General features: G+C 39.1%; 1 protein-coding gene across 2 annotated transcripts in view; it reads right to left on the bottom strand.

Annotated features, from left to right (window-relative positions):
• LOC5579214 (deoxynucleoside kinase) overlaps positions 1-13,989 on the bottom strand; it is a 47,889-nt gene that overhangs the window by 21,157 nt on the left and 12,743 nt on the right. Inside the window, exons 1-2 of one of the 2 annotated variants that reach the window (XM_001657291.2) lie at positions 7,967-8,203; positions 7,557-7,896 (exon numbers count right to left, since the gene is read on the bottom strand). In XM_001657291.2, the coding sequence (XP_001657341.1) occupies positions 7,557-7,879 (323 nt within the window). In that variant the 5' untranslated portion in view covers positions 7,880-7,896; positions 7,967-8,203. Of the gene's footprint in view, positions 1-7,556; positions 7,897-7,966; positions 8,204-13,989 lie in introns of those variants that run through there. The other variant, XM_001657292.2, reaches the window with a different exon arrangement.

The following is a 13,989-nucleotide window of genomic DNA, read 5'->3' as shown; positions in this document are numbered from 1 at the left end:
ATCAGCTGATGAGATTACGGTGAAATTCACGGATTACGGTAAAATAATTTAAGTGTGTAGAGGTAGTCGGGGCGATTTCGCCAAACTGCATATTTTTTGAAATTTCTTCTGGAATAACATGCAACCCCAAAGCTGACAAGGAAAAGGAAAAAATATCAACGTCGCGAAACGTCCAAATGCTGAAAAATTGAAAAGTATTGTATTCAAAATAAACTGTTAAAAAAACCTCAGTGTTCGGAGCAGTTTTTCCAAAGCTGCTGATAAATCTAAACACAAGACTATAGTTATTTCCAGGCTTCCGAATTCTCACTCACTCTCACGATAATGGATTTATCCCTCACAGCAATTTTCAGCGATCAGCTGCCTTGCGATTTTATCCGTCCACAAAACAAAGCGAAAATAGATAATTCTGGACAAACATTTGAAAAGGGCCCAAGAGGTCTTGAGCCTTTTTTTAGAAATTTTGCTGTTGAGCCCTTCTTAGCCCGCCCACGCAAACTAACACCACTATCAGAAAGATTGGCGTTAGCTCTTCCTGATAGTGGTATTGGTGAGCGTGATCGAGTTGAATTGGGCTCAACAGCGTCTTGCAAGGCCAATGTTTACCAATGTCGATGTGCCCTTTTGAAAAGTTTGTCCAGAATTGCACATTTCCGCAGCTGTAAGAAGTTTGTTTTCTCTTTCTCCGATCCATGGAGAATTTTTCCCGTATCCATCGCCACGAGCAGCATTTGCTTTTATGCACCAAATTAACCACTCCTTTCGTCAAGTTGGTGTGGTAGCATGGTTAGCGTGCACGCATCGCGTTTGTTTTTGGCAATGTTCTAGGTTCGAATCCCGTCGCCGGCACTAGTTTTTGTTTATCCACATAGTGATAATTCTCGGGATCAGTTGGTGAGCGAAAATATGATGGAGTGAAAAACAAATTATCCACAGAGTGGAGTGATTTTCGGTTATCCTCCATCGTAGCTCCAGGGAAAATTAGTGTGAGCGATAAAAGATGTTCACGCGAGGAAGCGAAAAAAGCATTCTCCTTACGTGCGAAAAATCGTAGATTTCGCATAATTGATACGAAAATTCAGAACCCTGGTTATTTCAAATGTCTGCAACTTTTTCTGGCCAAAGGCTTTTTATGTTTCGGTGTGATGCAATCGCAATTGCATATTTGCTGGGATGTTCATGTGAGGGTTTGCGCATGATTGATACAAACACAGAGGAATAAGTAAAAAACTCAGCAATGACAGAATAAGAAGACCGTCTTCGCGAGTCTCGTCTCAGGAAAAGACTATAACAAATGTTTATCCTTATTTCATGTGATAGTCAAAAAATTATAAAAAAAGTCTACGTTACGGCTCATACAAAACTTTACTTTTTTCATACAAAAAGTGTTGTGGAGGGGGGTAGGGGGTTGAAAATGTTCAATTTCAGCGTTACGTAATGAATGGATGCTGCCTTATACAAAATTAATGTTAATTTGATTGTTTTGCAAGTGCGCGGAATAAGGCATTCTTCTGCGCGGAATATGGAAGCGTTAAAAAAATGCGCGGAATTAAGCGATTTCAACGAATGAACTATTTCAAAAAACTCACAATTGTAACGTATGAATACAGTCTAGTTTATATTTTTGCCATAATCTAAAACAGATTTGCTAGCGATCCACCCATAAAGCTGTTGTTGATGCAATACTAATTTTTAATTAAGCATTTGAAATGTTTTATTCGTTAACTGCGCTGAATTACGGCACTTTACGGTACATGACATTTACAATACCGTAAGCAAGTGTGCATTAAATACAGTCAAACCTCCATGAGTCGATATCTGAAGGGACTATAGACTCATGCAAACATCGAGTCATGGAACAGAAATGCTTTGGAAAGCTGTTTGAGCGAATAATCATAGTTACCATGAAATTTTGTTTAAGTATGATTCCATGAGTCGATATTAAGACATAGAACATCGACTCATGGAAGTTTTACTGTATAATTGATTTCTCTTTACTTCTCTACACATCAGTGAATAACTAGTAGTACCGAGAGACCGTATGTAGTGCTCGAAGTGGTACCCATTCTGAGCCCGACCGTTGTACGGACTTTGATGTGTTGATGTGACTGTTATGCGAATATTTTCAAGATGGGACAACACAAATGGGGTTTGTTTTTGTACAAGTTAGGAACAGTGTTGACCAGACTCATTTCCCCGAAATTCGAATTGTGAAGCCATGAACTGTTATAACTGTGCGTTGTATTCCTGAGATGGAGAGGTGGTTGGGCTTGAGTGTTGCACATGGGATCCGACAGTTTCGATCTCGGTGGGCCGCAATTCAAGTTTCGGTGAAATGATTCGCACTCACTCACTCACTCATTTCATTTCACCGAAACTTGAATTGTTGCTCTCTGGGATCAAAATTGATCGATTTTGTGTGCAGTACTCAAGCTTAACCATCTGCGACTTTTACCTTTATTTTTATAAAAAAAAGTTTTGAATGGTTCGGTCTGTTTGTCTGTGCTAGAAGTATAGACTTGCAAAACGTTAATTTTATCCAAAACACTTTGAATGGTTCGCCACTGTAAGTGTCGGCATAAGAACATTATGTGATGGTCCAACCAATCGATTTATTTTTTCAATTTGAGTAAAATATTGTTACACATGCTTTCGTCCTAACAGCTGTAGGAATATTGCTTTTAGCTATTTGTTCAACAAACTTTGAATGGTTCGTCACTTTAAGTAACGACATTATTTACTCCTATTTGGAAATTTTTCATGTCAATTGAATATATTATATTCCTAAGCATGTTAACAAATAATCTTTTATCATGGTCTAATCGCTTATCAAAGTGAATCCTGTGACCCAACGATCCTCCCCATTAACAACCATCCCTCCCAGTAACCTTTGTGGAGATGCAGAGGCAAACACGGTCTCCAAATAGCAAAGGTTACACACTAACATTCCTTCCCTCAATCCCACCTGACTGCAAGGACGTGGCCGGCGCCGTTATTGACCATGTATAAATAGAGGCACTGAATTATGCACACTGAAGAAGATTATGGCCAATCCCAGCCGAACTTCTAGTTGATTCTTTGTGCATCTTCACTGACTTTGGTCAATCACGGAATAGCAACCATTGATATGTGTAGTCAGTTTAAGCTAAGCTAAGCTAAGCTAGTACTCAAGCTTAACCATCTGCTTTTCTATCTTAGGAGGATAGAGCATGGTTGTAGTAGTTCGTGGCTTCGTAGTTCGGAAAATGTTATTTTCGGGGAAATGAGTCTGAACAACAATGATTAGGAACAAAGGCTACTTTTTTAGCAGTTTTTATCGATCTTCTGACGATGTTGAGTTGGTTTATGCAACAAACGCAAATCGGTCAAAAGTCGACATGGGACTGTTATGCGATTATGGGCAGTATAAAATATGATAAAATCAGAGTTGTTCGTGGATTCTGCGTAAATTCCAGTTTTGAAAAATCGTAAATTGTTTTGTAGCCCTGCTGATTACCTACTGGTCTACCTTCCATAGTATGGTTTGAATCCCACACAAACTAAAGATTTGTATGTAAACTTTCATTTTCTTTTATCGTAAACTGTGCTTGTGAAGTAAAGACTCATCAGCTGCTATTACCCTTCACGAACGCAAAAATCATACCTTAGGAGCTACACAATGTTTTCCAAACTAACAAAGACAAATATTTAAAATTTGGATGCAATGAGTTGCATTGCATGTGAAATAATCTGAATCGTGAGTACATGGGTTCACCAAACCAGCCAGCATATTGTGCTACATGAACTAATTTAGTTAAATGATGAATTTGGCTCCATAATGCCTTATAGCGCTTGAGCCTCCGAAAAATCAGTTGATTGTAAAAAAACCTTGCAGAATGTTAGTGCAATGTGTCATTGAAAACATTTAAACATGCTCAACAGTATTAGAATCCCAAATTATTCTATTTAAAACTAGTGTTTCTAATGGTCACATTTCCAAGAAAGCGTAACCCGACTTTTTTATCTTCTCATTCAAAACTCCTCTCAGAAGCTACAAATAACTATATAATCCTATTTTGATTCAAATTTTAAAATTATATTTATTCTGGTAATTACGGCCAATTAAAACCTGTTTAAATATCTCAGATTTACTTTGAATATATGGACTTACACAATCAAAAGAGCGTAACTTGAAAACGGGCCTTAATTTTTTTTTTTTTTTTTGTATGGTATTCAGTTGGAGCTGCCTGACAGCTTAACTTGTCAAGGCTGAACCCTCGGTCTGGCTTTTGCCAAGTTTCCCCTCTACCAGGACCAATACTCAGACGGACTAGGCAATGGCGCCCACATGAACACTGTTTTTTATTAGTATTGTGACGTGGTAGTTTTTGAAAAGTACCCATATTCCCTTGCTTCTGAGAAAAGGAAGCATTGTGAAAATCAGCAGCTCCATCAGAATTTGTTTGAAATAGTAGTGTAGTAGTGTCATTACTAATACTGTTACTCGAAATGGTTTTGAATAATTTGTCATTCAAGTGCTATTCTGATTACTCCTGTCTTTTACGTTAGATTAGAGTCTTAAATGTCAATTGTCGTCAAGTTTTAACAAAATTAGGCTGTTTAGTAGTAGTTCTAGTTAATTTAATTTGTTGTTGTTAAAAGTATTTATTGGTCATTACGTTCATATATCCTTGAAGAAAAAAGTCGCTTTCCTTGTCTGTTCAACAATTTTTCGAAACTAGCAAGTGTACCCTAATGATCGATCTCAGCGTCTTACTTTCCACAGTCATTTTATAGTGAATATTGGAAGGTAAAGTTACCTTAGGCTTCTATTACAGTCTCCTACATGATTCACTTTTCGGTGGCAAATGCAATGCACCACAACGCCTACTTTCTACTTGTAAATTTTGCGAAAATGAAGCTGGAATTAGATTATTTATACCGCTGTTACAAAAGAGGTATTTCTTATTATGGCAATGTAAAAACCATATTAAAATAAGATTGTCGCCACTTATTTCTACTCAGTGAATCTACTAGTCATTTTCCTAAGAGTTCCTATGTATTCCCTACGTCGTATATGATAACGATGTATCTAGCTAGCTAATAGTAAGAGTGGCTACGGATCATTCTGGTTAGCAAAAGGCAAACTGAACGTCACCAATAGTATTAATGTCCACTTCGAATAGATTAATTATTTGAAATGGGCATCAATTCTATCAATGACGCAGAATGTCCGTTGGATCACATCCGAGATATTATTGCGTCTATGCCATATGAATTATGACGCGGCTTTAAGCAAAAAGTGCCAAAATGTGATACCACCACTACAGGTTACGCCTTTGGTTTCCATCATATGGGCTAATGGATTATGCCCTCCCATCGCGGCAAGGTCGCGTAACCAAGGGGAGGGCAAAAACGGGCCTTAAAATTTTTTTCAAAATATTGTCCAGACATGCAGCTTAGCTATAGAAAACGACTGGTGAGCACAGATTTGATGGAGATTTTTTTCTGATAATAACGGTCAGGGGAGCACCGTGGATGAGTTTCTGATGATCTAGTTGCTTAATGCATTCCTGGCAAGGTTATTGGCGTTTTCATGAAGATCAGCATGACAGATTTTAGACAGGTATGTTTTGGGTAAAAAACGGAAATGTCCCCAAAGGGGTCCTGGCGGAAACGGCTTCGGTGTCCCGGAATGGTCCACTTATCCAAATTTTGTTTAAATGATGACAATCGATCATTATTTAACGTTCAACATGAAAACTTCGTTGTTTCAAATGCAATAAATAAAAACAATACCGTAAAATGGGGCGAATAGAAACACTCTCCGACATGATTGAATGTGTAAAACTTCAACCGTGTGGGTAAAAAACAATTTTATTAGTTTCAAAATATGGATCACGCCTTCCTTTACTGAGACCCCAATTGCTGTTAAAAAATAAAAATTATATCATACAAAGATTCATGAAAATGTTGTATGTTTCTATTCATCCCGCGATGGGGCGAATAGGAACACTGTTCAGTAAATATCAATACTTTTTTTTCATTTTAAATCAAAAATAAACTCTTTTTCATGTACATCTCAAAGAAATATACCAACTTATTTACCTAGTGAAGAAAAAAATTAAAAATTTTAAAACAATTTCAATTTTTGATCATGTCAGAAATCGGCAAAAATGGCGGATGTTTTGAGCTGTCAAAAATCGTTGAGATTTCAATATTTTCTTCTCAATTTTATAATGCGAAATGTAGCAAAATTATTAATTTGAAAATAGTCTATCGATACTCTATTCACCCCGTTTTACGGTAATCACATTTCCAAAATTTGGCACTCTCGTGATCCCACTAAAACCCGGAATATCTCCAGTATGGATGGTTTTGAATTCAGCATTGTCCATTTATGACTAATAACTGGTACCTTTTAAAGTCAACTGAGGGTTGTTTTAAAAAAAATAATCGAATGGAAATTGGCGAAATGGCAGCTATTTTAAAATGCCATGTCGGGGATCGGTAACGTAAAGGTTGTTCTTGTAAAGATTATCAATCAGTTTCATTTACTAAAGATACACAACAGTTTTGTTCTAAAAGTTTTAAAGGAGGAAGCTGATTGATATTATCGATAATTTTTGTTTTCCCCAATCTAAATTGTATAAGTTTATCTGATTTATTCAATTATTCAATTCTGATATGCTCGACAATCCTGAGTAATAATTAGGAAGGAGTAGGGAGCCGGATCCTATTCTTGGCACTTTTGATTCACTTCGGTAGTGGGTTTTATTTTGAAAGCTACTGAGCTCATATTTGGTCACAATATGCGTCGTATTTAAAGCGCTTCTTATTGCAAAGTTTCAGACGATTTGGCCGAGAAAACCTCCCATGCCATAGTCAACCATGGAGGTGCCCAAGTAGCTCTGCACCGTACACTTCATCGCATTTAGCAATGCAGATTAGTAACACATTGTTTAGACCAAAAAAGAGTCTATGTAGTCCGTGCATGTAAGGTACTCTAAAAAGTCTGGTAGCCTTCGGCTAATGGCAAAAGCCACTTGCAGGAACGGATTGCCAATTGAAACAAAACAAAAACCAACACTATCGTCATTTAAAAGCGCAATGAATAACCTAATTTAACATTAAATGTTCTTCATGACTTTTTTTTGATTATGTATTTTTGCTTACTTTCGTCATGTTTTGCATTAATAATTCTGTTAGTTTTTACTTCTATATGTACATTCTTCAGTTTCCTTAACTTGATAAGAAGCGTAAACTAACAAGCTATCGTAATAATAAACAAATTACAAAATTAACCTGGAATTGTGGTAACATTCAGTCCTTTAAAAAGGATACATTAGGTCAAACCCCGACCAGAAGTTTGTTGAGATATTTTAATACATAACTAATTCATAACTGTATGTGGGGACAGTATTGCCAACAGTGAATGCTAAGTGGTTTGTCAAGACTCAGGTACACGAATGAACATGAAAAGTGAAGTCGTAGTCAGCTGTGTGTCTCTTCTACCGTTAGAGCTAGCTATAGATGCTATTGATGTGTGCATATGTAACTATATATCGGGAACATACCTGGCACTGAACATGGACCGTTCCATGAGCTTCACGCTTTTATCCGTTTGATAAGTATGCATGTTGAGCATCGTCAAAGTAACGTAGGTCTGGAACGGCATCGCCCAACGGTGCGGTTCCTTGTACATTAGATCCAGCAGATTGACTCCCCCGCAGTCCCGCCACTTTTCCACAGGTTCCGTCAGCAGACAAACCCTATCCTTGAATTTCTCGAAGTGGTTCAGGAATGTGGTCTTTCCGCTGCCGATGTTTCCCTCAATGAAAACAGTGAAGGGCTTCTTTCCGGCCACGCCAAGCCGCTCCGGTCCGATGGCAGCCGCCATGTTAAGAAAGGTACGTCCTGGGGGAAGTGAAGACGAGTTTTTAGCTGGGTTCCCATTTCAATCATAATTCATTTGCTCGCAACTCACAAGATATATAATACACGAAAACGACACAAAATTACACAATAAAAACTCGTTTAGCAACTTAAAAAAAGTAAATTTCTAGCGCCGGACACTATCGTCAAGAAACACAAGCAGAACGCCAAGGAAAAGAAGCAGTTGAGACCGTTTTCGGCGGGAGTTCAATCGCGAATCCGCGGGCATGCCAAAAAAGTAAACTGACACGCAACTCGAGGAGAGAGTTAACGACATTTTTAGCGCGAAATTAAAAAAAAAAAAACAAACCGGCGCCCCACTGCTAAATGGTGCACATTCAAAACAAAGTCAACTTGGTACACCCGAAAAAACTTCCACACAGGGTCTGAGTTATCGCGATTATCGCTTAACATTTTGATCTTCTCTTTACACGCTAAGAAAATATTATACTTGATAGCTTAAATACTATTCTAAAACCATATTTGGTCTATTCACTCGTTGCGATGCATTTTAACGTTTTAAGCTTGGCTAGTATAAACTGATTTTATGTTGGTAAATGATTATTTGGAAAGTATGCGTTTGATGCTTAATGTTCAAAAATATTGTGATATGAATAAAATTAGCCATTTTCGTTAATTATAGTAAACAAAGACCAGAAAAATACCGAAATGTGGATTTTTGCATATAGTGAATTTATTTCAATATTAATTATGTACAGTTATATCTGTTTTTGATACCTATTCGTATCGATCAAAATCCAGTTTCCGCATATTTGCCACAGTTGCTTCCATCGTGCTCTCGACAACCGAAATGGATGATCCCATAGAATAATCTGGAAAAGTTTGACAAAATGTTGACGAAATTCCAAAATGAATACGATAAACAAACTTACCTTCATTCTCGATATTATCGGTTCCATATTTTACTTTCAAGTGCTGAGTTCTTGATCGCCACAGAAAGGTTTTTCTGATTCCTCATTCCCTTCGATGATGCTATTTCCGATGTGAAAATCGCGAAAAGACTGGCATGGTGGCGGCGAAGGATGATCAACCATTTTTTAAACACATTTCTGTTCGTTTTTTTTTTCAATGGTTTTCACTTGAGTCACAGACAAAAAATTCGGAATGATACGACACTTTGATTGAAAAGAAAGTCTTGCTATAATGGGTTTTAATTACAGAAATTGTTGAATAACGCGATGAGATGATAAAACCGAACTGAAAAAAAATGCCATTTTATTTTGAATAAGTCCCAAGAGTAGCGTGATTCACTACATATGCAGGGCAAAAGATTAATCGTGAATAAGCATGGTAAAGTATAAAATATAATAATATTTTTAAGCATCCTTAAGAATAAAAGGGCATAATATTGAACAAGTAATTTATCGTACACTAACTAGTATATTCGTTTTTCTCCGTGTAGATCGTTTTGGGCTTATTCACAAATTTCATAACGCTGAAGGGGGTGGGTTATACACCAGTGTGAGCATGCGAATGGGACCACCAAGATTATTGGTGGAAAAATCTTCATCGTACCATTATTATATTATATTATATTATATTATATTATATTATATTATATTATATTATATTATATTATATTATATTATATTATATTATATTATATTATATTATATTATATTATTATATTATTATTATATTGCCCATAACTGCATATTTGTAACATTCGAAAATAGTAGGCATTGAGTAAATGGAATACCAAGTGCGCATTTTATGATAGTATGGGAGGAAACTAAAATTTCTAAAAATTACCAGGAACTCAAAAGTGCTTATTTGAGGCTGATATTTTGTACAACTCATTTCGCATACTAGGTGAATAGTCAGAAAATAATTCTGATAGAAATTTCATTGCTATTACATTACGATACTCAATGATAATCTCAATGTGACTGTTATGCGGTTATAATTACCTGTCCAACGATAGCTCAGGCTTAGGTTTCGGCAGAAAAATCGGATGGTTTGGCACACTATCGAAAAACGTAAAAATACTTCCGTTCGATACAAGGTTCGGTTTATTTTTGAATTTTTCGTTAGTACAGTGTTGCTGGGTTGAATTGGGTCCTAAAATTTTTAATGAAATCTTGTTTTTATTCAATAACACGAAAGAGCATCTTACTGCAACTACTTTAGCAATATTTCTTGCTCAAATAACGGCTATATCATGTTTAAACTTTAATTTAAAAATTGGGTCCTTAAATGAACCTTGACACTTGAGATCATCTTTGACGTTCGCTTAGTCGACAAAAACACCACAGGGGTTTTAGTTTTACCACGGGGGTTGTTCCTATCTGACATTTCGGAAGGGACACGGAAAACAAAATACACCCAAAATTCGAGTTTAAGCCAAGGAGTGTGACAAAATCTAAAAAAATGTTTTTTGGACTCAAACCAACGGAAAACATTAGAAAATTGAGTAAACATGTGTTATTGGCCTAAACTTAAGCGTTTGGCACTAAAATTGGGACAGAGCTTTAGGACCCTATTCAAAAATTATTATTGTGTCGCAACACATCAAATTAAAAGAAATTGAAACTTAAAACAAATTACTCATTTTTTACTGTTCATACACCCCCCGTTGATAATTCAGTTTCAACAGAAGGCATCACAGCAATCTTCGTTATCGCTCGCTTGTAATCACCGTTCGTCGTTCTGACTGTCACCACTCGCACAACATCATCGTCTCCGGGATGCACAGCCGAAATCCGCCCACGCTTCCATTGTTGTGGAGGCAGATTTTCCTCAACCAAGAGCACTAACGCACCAACCTTGAAACTCGAGTTCGCATTTGTGTTCCACTTCTGGCGACCTTGCAAATGATGAAGATATTCGCGAGACCACTTGCTCCAAAAATGTTGGTGCATCAGCTGGATGTGCTGATATCTGTCGAGTCGCCCCAGTTTCTCATCACCATATGATGGCACAGGAAGAGCTACGCCAGAACGGCCAATCAAAAAATGTGATGGCGTCAGAACGGAATAGTCACTTGGGTCATCTGACATCGGGCATAACGGTCGCGAGTTGAGAATGGCTTCCGTCTGGGCGAGAAAAGTGCTCATCTCTTCAAAGGTAAGTCGTGTCTCACCCACAACTCTCTTTAGGTGATATTTCATAGATTTCACCCCTGCTTCCCAGATCCCACCAAAGTGTGGGCTTCTGGGGGGAATGAAATGCCAGCGGATACCCTTTGCACTACAAAACTCCTTTACTTTCAGCTGGTGCTGCTGGTCTTCGAACAGCTGTTTTAGGGCTGCTAACTCGTGATTTGCTCCTACGAATGTGGTGGCATTATCACTGTGGATATCGCTCGGAACACCACGCCGGCTGGAGAAACGTGGATATCTTTCACGATCAAGCAAACAAATACGACCACGTATCCCTTGTACAATTTTGTACTTCGGCCTCCCAGTTTGAGCATGAACGGTCCTGCGTAGTCGATTCCCACCTTGGAGAACGGTGGTGATGGGTTGACTCGGACTTCGGGGAGGTTGCCCATAAACTGCATGCCTGGGACAGGACGCTGTCGCGCACAGACTTGACACGAAGATACAACCTTTTTGATGATCTGCTTCGCATGCACTGGCCAATAATGCTCTCGAACGATAGCCAAAAGTCCATTCTGGCCAACGTGGAAGTGCTCCTGATGTAGTCCTCTTACGATGGTCTCTGTGATGTGGTGCTTCTGTGGTAACAGTACCTGATGCTTGCCGTCATACGGAATGGCCGAATATTTAAGGCGACCGCCAACTCGAATAAGACTATCTTCATCAACGAATAGCGCCAGATTTCTGTAAGGTTGTCGCAGAACGGATTTTGATTCCAGCGCTTTCAAGACATCACCATATGATTCACGTTGAACGAGCAATAAAATCGACTTCTCAGCCATCCTGATTTCGTCGGCTGTAATTTCACCAAACTCCTTCTTCTTATGCATTACTATATCGATGTAACGATGAACATAAACCCATGCTCTCTGGATCCTCTTGTAGCTACTCAGTCTGTTAAGTACAATCGGTGGGTCCGACCGTACTGCTGCCATCATTACAGTCGATTTCACCTCCCGAATCATGGATTCTTCAACGGCTCAGGTTCACTCAGGATGGGTTGAGGTTCCCATAGCATATTTGCACCACTCCACCACTGGTTCTTCTGCAACAGATCTTCTGGTAATTGGGTCCTAAAATTTTTAATAAAATCTTGTTTTTATTTAACAACCCGAAAGAGCATGTTACTTCAACTACTTTAGCATTTTTTCCCGCTCAAATAACGGCTATATCATATTTAAACTTTAATTTGAAAATTGGGTCCATAAATGAACCTTGACACTTGAGATCATGTTTGACGTTCGCTTAGTCGACAAAAACACCACAGGGGTTTTAGTTTTAACACTGGGGTTGTTCCTATCCGACATTTCGGAAGAGACACGGAAAACAAAATACACCCAAAATTGAAGGTTTAAGCCAAGGGGTGTGACAAAATCTAAAAAAAAAGTTTTTTCGGCTTAAACCAACGGAAAACATTGGAAAATTGAGTAAACACGTGTTTTTGGAATAAACTTAAGCGTTTGGCACTAAAATCGGGACAGGGCTTTAGGACCCTATTCTCCTCGCGATACCGCATCGGCCGGATTTTCCTCGGACCGAACGTAACCCCACTGATATGATTGTGTTAGATCAACAATTGCAGCAACACGGTTGGCAACAAATTGGTTTAGAGCGAGAGGAGATTTCTTCAACCAACACAAAACTATTTGGGAATCGCACCACAACCTTACAGCATCGAGACGAATCTTCATGGACGTAATCACTTTCTTCACCAGTTCTGCCAAAAGCTTCGCACCGCACAACTCGAGTCGTGGAATTGTTGTTGGTTTGAGCGGGGCCACACGAGATTTGCTGGCCACCAAGTTGACGTAGATCTTACCATCTGCAGTGATGCTTCGCATGTACACAACAGCTCCATATGCGCGTTTGGACGCATCCGAGAACCCGTGAAGCTCCAGAGTAACAGCCTCACTCTGAATGACACAACGGGGCTTCTGCACCTGATTTAAAGCTGGGAGCTGCCGGCGAAATTGGTGCCATTTTTCTTGCAGGTCATCCGGTAGTTCTTCATCCCAAGCAAGACCCAGACGCCATATGTCCTGCATTATCAACTTGGCAAATACAATTACAGGACCCAAGAAACCGAGTGGGTCGAAAAGCTGCCCGATCTCCGACAGAACTTTACGTTTAGTTGGCACCTCCTTCCAATCAACCACAGTAGCTCGAAACATAAAGTAATCTGCCTGAGGGTTCCAGATAAAACCCAGCGTCTTGACGCTGCTGTTGATGCCTCCATCATCGAAACTGACTTGTTGCTCTTGAAGCTCTTCAGGAATGGCGCCCAAAACATCGTTACTGTTCGAACAAAACTTATGCACTTCAAAGCCACCACGACGTAGCAGTTCTGATAGCTCTGAATAGACTTGAATGACTTCTTCGCTTGACGAGCCGCCGGTCAAAAAATCGTCGATGTAGCTGTCCTCCGTAATGATCTCCTTCGCGAGAGCAAAATCTTCACCTTCGTCGATTGCTAGTTGGACCAAGACCCTTGTGGCATGGTATGGCGAACTAGCAACACCATATGTTACGGTTTGAAGTTCATAGGTCTTCAGCTGGCCGTCGTCATTCCACCAGAGAATTCGCTGGTACTTGCAATCATCCTTATGCACCCGTACTTGCCGGTACATTTTTGAAATGTCGGCAGTCAATACCACCGAGTGGATGCAAAATCGAATTATGATCGATACGATGTCATTTTGAACCGTGGGTCCAACTAATACCGTGTCATTGAGCGAGAGGTCTGTGGTGGTTTTAGCCGACGCATCGAAAACCACCCTTGTTTTCGTCGTTGAGCTCGAAGCCTTATAAACAGCATGGTGGGGAATGTAATACCCCCCATCGCACGTTGATCCAGCAACCTCCGTCATATGACCTAGAGCTATGTACTCAGACAAGAACTTGTAGTACTCACCACGCTTGGAAGGATTTTTGGCCAGCTGGAGCATCAGCTTAT

The sequence above is a fragment of the Aedes aegypti genome, chromosome 1, assembly GCF_002204515.2.
Source record: "Aedes aegypti strain LVP_AGWG chromosome 1, AaegL5.0 Primary Assembly, whole genome shotgun sequence".
NCBI lineage: Eukaryota > Metazoa > Arthropoda > Insecta > Diptera > Culicidae > Aedes > Aedes aegypti.
The sequence above is the reverse complement of the archived record's forward strand: the minus strand, read 5'-3'. Positions and strand labels throughout refer to the sequence as shown.